The 13,164-nt window shown below is 44.6% G+C and overlaps 1 protein-coding gene across 4 annotated transcripts in view; it reads left to right on the forward strand.

Moving 5' to 3' along the window:
* LOC105472661 (chromatin assembly factor 1 subunit B) overlaps positions 1-13,164 on the forward strand; it is a 31,054-nt gene that overhangs the window by 8,154 nt on the left and 9,736 nt on the right. For all 4 annotated transcript variants that reach the window (XM_011726123.3, XM_011726121.3, XM_011726124.3 and 1 more), the window contains exons 5-8: positions 472-575; positions 3,342-3,438; positions 5,763-5,847; positions 8,781-8,874. In XM_011726123.3, coding sequence (XP_011724425.1) covers positions 472-575; positions 3,342-3,438; positions 5,763-5,847; positions 8,781-8,874 — 380 coding nt within the window. The remainder of the gene's footprint in view (positions 1-471; positions 576-3,341; positions 3,439-5,762; positions 5,848-8,780; positions 8,875-13,164) is intronic.

The following is a 13,164-nucleotide window of genomic DNA, read 5'->3' on the forward strand; positions in this document are numbered from 1 at the left end:
ATTTTTTTTTTTTTTTTTTTGAGACAGAGTCTCACTCTGTCGCCAGGCTGGAGTGTAGTGGCACAATCTCAGCTCACTGCAATCTCCGCCTCCGAGGTTCAAGTGATTCCCCTGCCTCAGCCTCCCGAGTAGCTGTGTCTACAGGTGTGTACCACTGCACCCAGCTAATTTTTTGTATTTTAGTAGAGATGGAGTTTCACCATGTTGGCCAGGATGGTTTCGATCTCCTGACCTCGTGATCTGTCTGCCTTGGCCTCCCAAAGTGCTGGGATTACAGGCGTGAGCCACTGCACCTGGCTGATTTTTGTATTTGGAGTAGAGATGGGGTTTTACCGTGTTAGCCAGGCTGGCCCTGAACTCCTGACCACAGGCAGTCTGCCTACCTCGGCCTCCCAAAGTGCTGGGATTACAGTTGTAAGCTGCTATACCTGGGGAGTAATTGCTTTTTTCCTCTTTGTTTTTGGATTCTAGGGGCCACTTAGAAGATGTGTATGATATTTGCTGGGCAACTGATGGGAATTTAATGGCTTCTGCCTCTGTGGATAACACAGCCATCATATGGGATGTCAATAAAGGTAAACTATATGTTTTTGTTATTAGCAGGAAGAAATATTCTAAGCATCTATAAAAGCCTAAAAGCCTAACTTGCTTTAACTTTTTTTTTTTTTTTTTTTGAGACAGGGTCTCGCTTTGCCGCCCAGGCTGGAGTGCAGTGGTAAGATCTCGGTTCACTGCAACCTCCACTTACTAGGTTCAAGTGATCCTCCTGCCTCAGTCTCCTAAGTAGCTGGGACTACAGGCATGTACCACCACACCCAGCTAATTTTTGTATTTTTAGTAGAGACAGGGTTTCATCATGTTGGCCAGGCTGGTCTCAAACTCCTAACCTCAGGTGATCTGCCCACGTCAGCCTCCCAAAGTGCTGGGATTACAGGCATGACCCACCGCTCCTGGGCCTAACTTGCCTTAACTTTATTTTTTATTTTTGTTTTTTTGAAAACAGAGTTTTGCTCTTGTTGTCCAGGCTGGAGTGCAGTGGCACAATCTTGGCTCACTGAAACCTCCACCTCCTGGGTTCAAGCAATTCTCCTGCCTCAGCATCCCGAGTAGCTGGGAGTACAGGTGTCTGTCCCCAGGCCCGGCTAATTTTTGTATCATTAATAGAGACGGGGTTTCACCATTGGCCAGTCTGGTCTCAATCTCCTGACCTCAGGTGATCTACCTGCCTCGGCCTCCCAAAGTGCTGGGATTACAGTCATGAGCCACCACACCCGGCCTACTTGCTTTAACTTTAAAAGCAACACAAAAAATTGTTTTAGTGAACTAGAGCAGGTGGTTGGCTCAACAGGATAGGGTTTAGTCCCATATGCCATGGATTGTCAGAGGGTAAGAGGCTTAGTAGTGGTGCTGCAAGTTACTGATACTGAGGCCAGGCAAATCCCACATGGTGGGGCCAGCAGATAAGATGACAGGCCCAAGCCCTGCCTTTATGGAGGTTAGGATCTCGGAAAGATTAACAAGTCACTTATAATTTATAGGGCATTGCATGCTAGTTGATGGAGTAGGTGGGATCAGGTTTCCATTTTAGAAGATCAAGGAAAGCCAGGGACATTCTGTTCTCCAGCTGGGGAGACAGTGGACATGTGAAAAGTTATAGTGGTGTAAAAATAGCTGTGAAATGCCAAAAGCAAGTAGTGGCTAACTCCTAACCATTTTTATCTCCCGCCATCCTTTACTCAAACTTTGTTTTCTCCCAAACCTCTTCCTGCCAATTCTACAACTCAAGTACCTGGGTAAGGAGTTGTTATTGGCTGCCCCTGCAGCACTGTGTCAGCCCAGTTCTCATTCAGCCTATAAAAATTGTTGCTCTTTTTAGTTCCGTGCTGTCCAGCCAAGCCATCCTCCATCCTCCATCCTCCATTCTGTCTTGTTTCATGTTTTTTTTTTTTTTTTGGGATGGAGTCTCCTTCAGTCGCCCAGGCTGGAGTGCAGTGGTGCGATCTCCGCTCACTGCAACCTCCGCCTCCCAGGTTCAACAATTCTGCCTCAGCCCTCAAAGTAGCTGGGATTACAGGCACCCCCCGACCCCAGCTAATTTTTGTATTTTTAGTAGAAATGGGGTTTCCCCATGTTGGCCAGGCTGGTCTTGAACTCCTGACTTCAAGTGATTTGCCTGCGTCAGCCTTCCAAAGTGCTGGGATTACAGGCGTGAGCCAGGATTTTAGGTTTTACCATAAGTGTGATGGGTTGTTACTGAACCTCACCAAAAACCTCAAAAAAAAAGAATGACTTGTCAGGCACAGTGGCTCACACCTATAATCCCAGCACTTTGGGAGGACTGTGGAAGCCTAGGAGTTAAGACCAGCATGGGCAACATGGCAAAAACCTCTCTCTACCAAAAAAAATGCAAAAATGAGCTGGATGTGGTAGTACATGCCTATAGTCCCGGCTACTAGGGCTGCTGAGTCTCTTGAGCCTGGGAAGTTGAGGCTGCAGTGAACTCTGATGGCACCACTGCACTCCAGCCTGAGCAACAGAACCAGACCCTGTTTCAAAAAAAAAAAAAACACAAAAAACAAAAAGGAATCGCCAAAGCTTCATAACTCCCTTGTCTTTTCGTAACTCCCTTGTCTTTTTATGCAAGCAATCTCTGTGTGCTAAATATTTTCCCCAAAGCCCCTTGTTCATCCCTGCTCACACTGTCTGCTCTGTGATGAGGAGGGCCCTCATCTCTCTCTCGGTCTACTCTGTCACCTCCTAACTAGCAACCCTCTTTGTCATCTTCTAAACCTGTTTCACCTTTAAAATGCAGGTGACTCCTCAGCTCGAATGCCCACAGCCTTTTCCTTACACACAAGGTCTCTGTAACACTTCTCGTTTCCTCCTTATCTTCTGTTCTTGGCCCTCCTGTGTGCCCATTAGCAGTTCTCAGCTGCCTCTCACTGCTCCATATTCTCTTCACTAAGGTGTCTTAACCCGGGGATTCCCTGACGATACCTTCTTCCACCCTTCATCTCCTCTTCATCCTGCCTGACCTGGGGAACTGAACTTAGATCTTCTCAGACCCTCTGCCCTGTGCTGTCAGCTCCCCTCCCCGGGTCCACGTGTGTGATGCTTGCCTGTTGATGGGTCTGTCTGATCTGTGAGCTCCCTGAGGGTGGGGACTGCATGAAGTCATCTTTGTGGCCCCAGAGCCTGACACGGGGTTCAGTACGGAGTCCCTCACTTACTGCCTGCTGAGTGATGCATGGTAAAGGGAATAATATTTAAGTCATAGTTTATACTATTTGGGCTCAAATAGGTTTTGATAATGCTGTTTCGGTATGTGTGTTTTTTTGTAGGACAAAAGATATCAATTTTTAATGAACATAAAAGTTATGTCCAAGGAGTAACCTGGGACCCTTTGGGTCAATATGTGGCTACTCTGAGCTGTGACAGGTAAATTTAGCTTTAGCATTTACTTGGAATTTCTTTGTATTTACTTGTAATTTTCTGAAGAGAGGTATTTATTGCCACTTAACCAAGATTTATCATAGTCTAGCTTTGATTCTTTTGTTCTTGTTTTCATACTCATTCTTACAACATAATCAGAAATTGGAAATTAATTAGGACAAGTGCCTTCCACGAAGTTTGTACTTAGTAAATCTTTTTTTTTTCTTTAGACAGAGTCTCACTCTGTCACCCAGGCAGGTGTTGTGGCACAGTCTCATAATCTCAGCTCACTGCAACCTCTGCCTCCTGGTTTCAAGCGATTCTCCTGTCTCAGCTTCCCTAGTAGCTGGGATTACAGGCACATGCCACCATGCCCAGTTAATTTTTGTATTTTTAGTAGAGACAGGGTTTCACCATGTTGGTCAGGCTGTTCTCAAACCCCTAACCTCAAATGATCTGTCCGCCTTTGCCAATATGCTGGGATTACAGGCATGAGCCATCACACCTGGCCCTGAACTTAGTAAATCTTTATTATTATTACTATTTTTTTTTTGAGAGAGAGGCTCACTGTGTCACCCAGGCTGGAGTGCAGTGGCGCAATCACAGCTCATTGCAGCCTTGACCTCCTGGGCTCAAGCAATCCTCGTACTTCAGCCCCCCAAGTAACTGGGACTACAGTTGTGCACCACCACACCCGGCTACTTTTTGTATTTTTTGTAAAGATGGGATTTTGCCATGTTGCCGAGGCTGTTCCTGAACTGTTGAGCTCAAGCCATCTGTCTGCCTTGGCCACCCAAAGTGCTAAGATTACAGGTGTGCTACAGTGATTTTTATTTTTATTTTTATTTTTTAATTGTTTTTTGAGACAGAGTATCACTCTGTCCCTCAGGCTGGAGTGCAGGAGTGCGATCTCAGCTCACTGTAACCTCCACCTCTGAGATTCAAGCGATTCTCCTGCCTCAGCCTCCTGAGTAGCTGGATTACAAGCATGTGCCACCATGCCTGGCTAATTTTTTTTTTTTTTTTTTTTTGAGACGGAGTCTCGCTCTGCCGCCCAGGCTGGAGTGCAGTGGCCGGATCTCAGCTCACTGCAAGCTCCGCCTCCCGGGTTCATGCCATTCTCCTGCCTCAGCCTCCGGAGTAGCTGAGACTACAGGCGCCCGCCACCGCGCCCGGCTAGTTTTTTGTATTTTTTAGTAGAGACGGGGTTTCACCGTGTTAGCCAGGATGGTCTCGATCTCCTGACCTCGTGATCCGCCCATCTCGGCCTCCCACAGTGCTGGGATTACAGGCTTGAGCCACCGCGCCCGGCCTATGCCTGGCTAATTTTTGTATTTTTAGTAGAGACAGAGTTTCACCATATTGACCATGATGGTCTGAAACTCCTGACCTCGGGTGACCTGCCCGCTTCGGCCTCCCAAAGTGCTGGAATTACAGGCATGAGCCACCTCGCCAAGCCCAGTGATTTTAATGACTCCATTTAAATCGATATAAAAATAAACTATTTTTGTCCTTTCTGAAAAGAAGTCTTGTTGCTGTGTTTACTGGCATAATTGCATTTAATTGTATTGTTGGAATAAATATTTTAAAAATGAGGAGTGCCTCCTATATTACTTAATAGTCCTTTTGAATATTTATCTAACTACTTTTAATTAAAACAAATTGAATATAAGATGGCCTTGTAATAAAAGTGGTAGGGAGGAGTTAGTGTTTATTTTTCATAGAATTTCCTGTTGTATTCTAAATACCATTTATTTTCTGATAAGTGTGTTTTATTCAGACAGTCATCAGTAAAACAATCTGATTAGCTAGTGGGAGTAATGTGACTTACCAAAATTTTTTTTTTTTTTTTTTTTTTTTTTGAGACAGAGGCTCGCTCTGTTGCCCAGGCTGGAGTGCAGTGGCATGATCTCGGCTCACTGCAACCTCTGCCTCCTGGGTTCAAGTGATTCTCCTGCCTCAGCCTCCCGAGTAGCGGGGATTACAGGCGCCCACCACCACACCCAGCTACTTTTTTGTATTTTTGGTAGAGATGGGGTTTCACCATATTGGCCAGGCTGGTCTCAAACTCCTGACCTCAAGTGATCCACCTGCCTCTGCCTCCCAAAGTGTAGGGATTATAGGTGTGAGCCGCTGCGCCCAGCCTGTGATATCCTTTAGGTTGTTAATGCTTGCTTCCTTCTTCATTACCCAGTTGTGAATATCATGGGTAAAGGCTTTTGCAGACTGAAAGTTGCTGAGGTGGTGATAGGCTGTTGGTAATAAGTTGTTTCTGTGTGAAGCATAATTCATTTACTAGAAGTGGTAAATCAGACATGTTCCTTCTTCAGGGTGCTGCGAGTGTACAGTATGCAGAAGAAGCGTGTGGCTTTTAATGTTTCGAAGATGCTGTCTGGAATAGGTGCTGAAGGAGAGGTATAAAATATTTTGCTATTCTTTTTCAGCAGCGCTTTAACTGAGACTTAGGAAGTCTTGAGCTCCTCCCATACCCTTGCGGCCAAATCACTGGTCTCAAGGAGCCGATTCCTGAACTACAATAAGGTTTCCTTTTGGACAGTCAAGGCTCAGTTACTGTGGTGGGCTAGTCTGTATGGAAATGGGGACATCTGGAGCCCAGGGGAGAGCCACTGATGGAGGATAGGACAGTGATTTTCCACCCTGGCTGCACCATGGAATCACCTGGGAAGAATTACAAATATGGTTGCTGGCCGGGTGCGGTGGCTCATGACTGGAATCCCAGCACTTTGGGAGACTGAGGCGGGTGGATCACTTGAGGTCAGGAGTTTGAGACCAACCTGGCCAACATGGCCAAACCCCATCTCAATGAATTACAAAAATTAGCCAGGTATGGTAGTGCAGGCCTGTAATCCCAGCTACTAGGGAGGCCGAGGCATGAGAATCACTTGAACCTGGGAGGTGGAGGTCTCAGCAGTGAGCCGAGATCATGCCACTGCACTCTGGCCTGGGCGACAGAGCGAGACTCTATTTCAAAAATAAAATGAAATAAGGCTGGGCATGATGGCTCACGCCTATAATCCCAGCACTTTGGGAGGCTGAGGCGGGCAGATCACCTGAGGTCAGGAGTTTGGGACCAACCTGGCCAACATGGTGAAACCCCATTTCTACAAAAAATATAAAATTAGCCGGGCACATGCCTGTAATCCCAGCTACCCAGGAGGCTGAGGCAGGATAATTGCTTGAACCTGGGAGGTAGAGGTTGCAGTGAGCTGAGATCGCACCATTGCACTCCAGCCTGGGTGACAAGAGCAAAACTCAGTCTCTAAATGAATAAATAAATAAATAAAAATAAAATAAAAATAAAAATATGGATGCCATGGCCCCAGCCTCAGTGGCGTGATTCACTTGGCTGGAGCTAAGCAGGGCCTCCGTGATTCTCAGGTGTAGCAAGGGCTGGTCACTACTGGTCTGGGAAGATCCCTACACGAGGCAACAGAAGACAGGCAGGTCGAGTGTTGGATCTGTCTGGCAGCAGGCAGTTTACTGTCTTGGCAGGTAGGTAGAGAGCTTTGCTAGCAGACAGCAGAGACCCAGCCAAAACACTGGTATTTAGGAATAGGAAGGATTTTGACTTTGAAAGAATTGGCAAATGAAAATAAGACCCTATTTCTAAAGGAATCAAGGCTACTGAGGCAGGCAGCGAGGTGCAGGCGAGCAAGCTGGTTATTGGCTCCACACGGGGACAAGGTGCAAATGCACCCAAGGAACCAGGGTAAGGCAGTGTGGGCTGGGCGCTGACAGGCACTGAGAGGTCACACCTGTGAAGTAAGAATAGTAATGCTGGCCAGGTGTGGTGGCTCATACCTGTAATCTCAGCACTTTGGGAGGCAGAGGTGGGCAGATCACCTGAGGTCAGGAGTTCGAGACTAGCCTGGCTGACATGGTGAAACCCTGTCTCTACTAAAAATACAGAAATTAGCTGGGCATAGTGGCGCATGCCTGTAGTCCCAGCTACTCTGGAGGCTAAGACAGGAGAATCACCTGAACCTGGGAGGTGGAGTTTGCAGTGAGCCGAGATTACGCCATTGCACTCCAGCCTGGGCAACAAGAGTGAAGCTCTGTCTCAAAAAATATACATATATAAAATATATATTTCTGTATATTATATAATATATATTATATATTTTATATATTATATATGATTTTTTATATTTTTGTATTTATATATTACATATATTTACATATTTTATATTACATATAAATAAACATATATTACATATATTTGAATATATAAATTCAATATATATGAACAGTAATGCCTGCTTCCTTGTAGTCTTAAGAATTAAATGCTTGTTTGTTGAGACAGTGTCTGGCTCTGTCACCCAGGCTGGACTGCAATGACACGATCTTGGCTCACTGCAACCTTCAATTCCTGGGTTCGAGCGGTTCTCCTGCTTCAGCCTCCCGAGTAGCTGGGATTACAGGTGTGCGCCACCACACTTGGGTAATTTTTGTATTTTAGTAGAGATGGGGTTTTGCTATGTAGGCCAGGCTGGTCTCGAACTCCTGGACTCAAGTGATCCACCTGCCTTGGCCTCTCCACCTGTAATCCCTGGGATTACAGGTGTGAGCCACCATGTCTGGCAAATGCTTGATGTTTATAAAATGTCAATAAATAGTAGTAAAAACTGTCCCACACAGGTGTTCAAGAAATGTTGTTTTAAAAGATTAATGGTTACCAGTTTAATAATCCACAATTTTCTTTTTTTAAAGGGTGCATTTATTAATAGCTGGATGTGGTGACATGTGCCTATAGTCCTAGCTACTCAGGAGGCTGAGAAGGGAGGATTGCTTTGAGCCCAGAAGTTCTAGGTTGCATTGACCTATGATTGCGCCCCTGCATTTGAGCCTGGGTGACAGAATGAGACTGTCTCTAAAGAGTGCGTTCAGTTGGAAATTCTAAATGAATCCGCACAGATAGAAAGCAGAGTCCTCCTGGTCATCTTCCCAGTATCTCCCAGTCTCAAGCCCCAGACATGCCACTGTTGACCCTGTGGTTTGTGTTCTTAAGAGTTTTTAAAAATAATTTTAGAACACATAAAACACACATATATACATATAGCTTTACCTAACAAAAACGTGTGGTCAGTTTTCATGAACGTTTACCCTTGCGGTATTGTACAATTATCTGATTTGTAATGTTTCAGTTTCATTTATGATTATGTCAACAATAAATGACACTATGTAAAGAAAACCATAGGCACATACAGCAGTTGGGAAGCCTTTATTGTGAGTGTAAAGATTTGGAAAAATGTTTAAACTTTGTGTGTAGAAAAGAAAGAAAACAAAATAATAAAAAAAATAATAAAAATAAATGTTGTGTGCGACAGGCAAGAAGCTACCGGATGTTCCACGACGACAGCATGAAGTCTTTCTTCCGTAGACTGAGTTTCACTCCCGATGGATCTTTGCTCCTCACGCCAGGTGTGTTTTGTAGTTTTGGACTTAAGGGAATGAGGGCCGAGCGGGGATGTCTGCTCCCGTTTTACGCTGCTGCTTATCAGTTCAGTGAATGCTGGTTAGAATGAGGGTCCCCGACTTACCTGCCCATTGGAACCTCCAGGAGAGCTTAAAAAAAAAAACGCTGGCTCCTATGTCCCACCGCCAGAGATTATAGTGTAATTGGTCTGGGTGGCGTGGCTTTTGGAATTTTAAAAAGATTTCCAAGTGATTCTAACGTGCAGAAAACTTTGGGAGTTATGAGATTAAAATGATAGGCATTTTCTCTTAGATAAATTTAACTTTTGGCTGGGCATAGTGGTTCACACCTCTAATCCCAGCACTTTGGGAGGCTGAGGTGGGTGGATCACTTGAGGTCAAGAGTTCATGACCAGCCTGGCCAACTTGGTGAAACCCCCTCTCTACTAAAAATACAAAAATTAACTGGGTTTGGTGGCGCATACCTGTAATCCCAGCTACTTGGGAGACTGAGGCAGGAGAATCGCTTGAACCCGGGAGGCGGACAGTGCAATGAGCTGAGGTCGCACCACGGTACTCCATCCTGGGAAACAGAGTGATAACTTATCTCAAAAAAATAAAATAAAATAAAATAAACTTTACTATGTAAACCTTTTAATGAATGCTTTTCCATTCATTAACATGTATATGGAAGTCATAGTGCTAAAGCCAAAAATAAAGCTCCTTTATTGTTTTTATTCTCCGCAATAAAGAAGCACATTTGTGACAGCATTAGACACATGGACAAACTTGTAAAGCAGCACTGGTCAAAATCAAAAGGTCAGCCAAGTAGCAAGGACAAGATAGGTTTATTGTCCCTAGGAAGGAAAGGAGCTCAGCCCAGCAAGTAAGGCTAGGCAGTGTTGTGGCCACAGTGTTCTCAGAGGAGAATGTCTGCTCATTGCCATGGCTCCAGGACCATCCTGTGCACAAAGATGACAACAGAGCCCAGGGTTGGGCCAAACGGGAGGGCACCGGCCAGCTTTGCCACTGAGTCCCATCCCAGCTGAGCCAGGGAGTGCCTGAGAAGGGTGTGAATCACACATGCAGCTGTGTGGGTAGGGCTTTAAAGAACACTGCAGAACATGTGGGAACGACACTGTGGCTCAAGAAGTCTCAGGCCCAAGAATAATTGTTTAGGTTATATTTACTAAAGTTAGTTACTAAACATTTATTAGAAGTTATTCACTAAACCCAGTAATAAATCATTTTTCCTTTCGAGACAGAATCTCGCTCTGTTGCCCAGGCTGGAGTGCAGTGGTGCGATCTCCGCTCACCACTGCAACCTCCGCCTCCTGGGTTCAAGCGATTCTCCTACTTCAGCCTCCTGAGTAGCTGGGATTACAGGCGTGCGCTACCACTCCCCACTAATTTTTTTGTGTTTTTAGTAGAGACAGGGTTTTACCATGTTGCTTAGGCTGGTCTCAAACTGCTGACCTTATGATCCACCTGCCTCAGCCTCCCAAAGTGCTGGGATTACAGGCGTGAGCCACCGCGCCTGGCCTTTTTTTTTTTTTTTTTTTTAAAAGGAATCTCTCGCTTGGTCACCCCAGCTGGAGTGCAGTGGCACCATCTTGGCTCACTGTAGCCTCCACCTCCTGGGTTCAAGCAATTCTCCTGCCTCAGCCTCCTGAGTAGCTGAGATTACAGGTGCCTGCCACCATGACTAGATGATTTTTGTGTTTTTAGTAGAGACGGGGTTTCGCCATGTTGGCCAGACTGGTCCCAAACTCCTTATCTCAGGTGATTTGCCCACCTTGGCTTCCCAAAGGGCTGGGATTACAGGTTACAGGTGTGTGAGCCACCGTGCCCGGCCCCGGTTTCAAATCCTTTACTAAGTGGCCACTCTAAAAATATTTTCAATTAAAATCAAGCAGGGTGGATGTCTGTTATCAACATTATTATTCTTTGTGGTGTTAGTGTGGGAAAAACAGGAAAATGAAATTACAAAGATCGGAAAAGAAGAGATAAAAATCTGTAATACGATTGTGTTTCTAGAAAATCCAAGAGATTTAAAAAATACTATTAGAACAGAGCTTGCAGTGAGCTGAGATCCGGCCACTGCACTCCAGCCTGGGTGACAGAGCGAGACTCCGTCTCAAAAAAAAAAAAAATACTATTAGAATTTTTAAAATAATTTGATAAGATGGCTGAATAGTGTAAAATATATAAAAATCTGTGATCTTTCGTCTATATTGGCAGTGAGTACTTAGAAATGGAAGGAGGAGAAATATTTTATTCATTGTAGTGCAAAGCCTGCAAAACACATGGAGTAAATGTATTTATTTATTTATTTATTTTGAGATAGGGTCTCACTCTGTCACCCAGGCTGGAGTATGGTGGTGTGATCATGGCCCACTGCATCACTGCAGCCCTGATCTCCTGAGTTCAGGGAATCCTCCCATCTCAGCCTCCCTAGTAGCTGAGACCATGGGCATGTAGCACCATGCCCGGCTAATTTTCTTATTTTTTTGTAGAGACAGGGTCTTGCTGTGTTGCCCAGGCTGGTCTTAAACTCCTGGGCTCAAGCAGCCTTCCCATCTCAGCCTCCCAAAGAGCTGGGATTACAGGTGTGAGCCACCACACCCCGGCAGAAGTAAATTTAATAAGGAAGGGGCAGGACCTTTATGGAGAAGCCTAGAAGGTCTTATTGAAGGTTATAAAACAAGTTCTGAACAAATGGAAAGATATATCATGTTCTAACAATTAACATACCAATTTCATTTCCAATTAGAATTGCATTAAAGTTTTTTTTTTTTTTTTAATTGGATGAAATTTCAGCTTTGTTTAGTAGAATAAATGCTGAAGAACAGCCAAGGAAGTATGAAAAAAACCCAGTGATACTTGGTTGGGAGGGCATTTGCCTCGCCACATGTCAGAAGATACTATAACACTACTTTTATCCAATCAGTATGGTGTTGCTAGAGGACCAAACAAATAGATTAGTGGACCAGAACACAGAGTTCAGAAGAAGATCTCAGGATATAAGGCAATTTAATATATGACCTCAGGTACTGTTCCAGTGGAAAAAAAATCTGTTATTTATTTGTAATTAATTGTATGTTACTTAAATAATTCTCAAGGGAATTAGACACTGAAGGCAAATAGGACAAGAATTTGTCATTAAGAAGGCTGGGAAGTGTTGAGATTGGACGAAGACCTATTCCTCTTTTTTTTGAGACAGAGTTTCACCCTTGTCGCCCAGGCTTGAGTGCATTGGCGTGATCTTGGCTCACTGCAACCTCCATCTCCCAGGTTCAAGCGATTCTTCTGCCTCAGCCTCCCGAGTAGCTGGGATTACAGGCGCCTGCCACCATGCCCAGCTAATTTTTGTATTTTCAGTAGAGACAAGGTTTCACCGTGTTGGCCAGGGTGGTCTCGAACTCCTGACCTCAGGCGATCCACCTGCCTCAGCCTCCCAAAGTGCTGGGATTACAGGCATGAGCCACCACACCCAGCCTCCTCTCTTTTTTTTTAATTGACAGATGAAATTGTATGTAGTTGTGTATGACATGTTTTGAAGTATATATATGTTGTGGAATGACTAAATCTAGCTAATTAGCATAGCATGATCTCACATAATTAGGATTTCTGTGGTTTGAACACTTTATATCTACTCTCTTAGCATTTTTCAGGAATATAGTACATTGTTATGAACCATAATCACCATGTTGTACAAGAGATGGATCTTGCAAAGGGAGGACTCTGTTATTGAATGAGTAGTGCCGGGGTAGCCAGATATGTGGAAGAAGATAAAATTGGACCCCTTCCCTAGATATAAAAAATAAATTCCAAGTGAATTCAGTACTTAAACACAAAAGGTAAAAATAGAAAACTCTTATAAGGAAATATAGAAGGACATTCTACGAATGGAGAAGACCCAATTAAGACTGGAAACTGGCCGGGCGTGGTGGCTCAAGCCTGTGATCCCAGCACTCTGGTAGGCCAAGGTGGGTGAATCACCTGAGGTCTGGAGTTCAAGACCAGCCTGGCCAACATGGCAAAACCCTGTCTCTACTAAAAATACAAAAATTAGCCAGGCGTGGTGATGCACACCTGTAGTCCCAGCTACTCAGGAGGCTGAGGCAGGAGAATTGCTCCAACCCAGGAGGCAGAGGTTGCAGTGAGCCAAGATCACGCCAATGCACTCCAGCCTGGGCAACAGAGTGAGACTCTGTCTCAAAAAAAAAAAAAAAAAAAAAAAAAGTGTATGTTCAAGTATGCTTATTGCAAGCATTGTTTATAGTGGTAAAAAAC

This window comes from Macaca nemestrina, chromosome 4, assembly GCF_043159975.1.
Source record: "Macaca nemestrina isolate mMacNem1 chromosome 4, mMacNem.hap1, whole genome shotgun sequence".
In the NCBI taxonomy this organism is placed as follows: domain Eukaryota; kingdom Metazoa; phylum Chordata; class Mammalia; order Primates; family Cercopithecidae; genus Macaca; species Macaca nemestrina.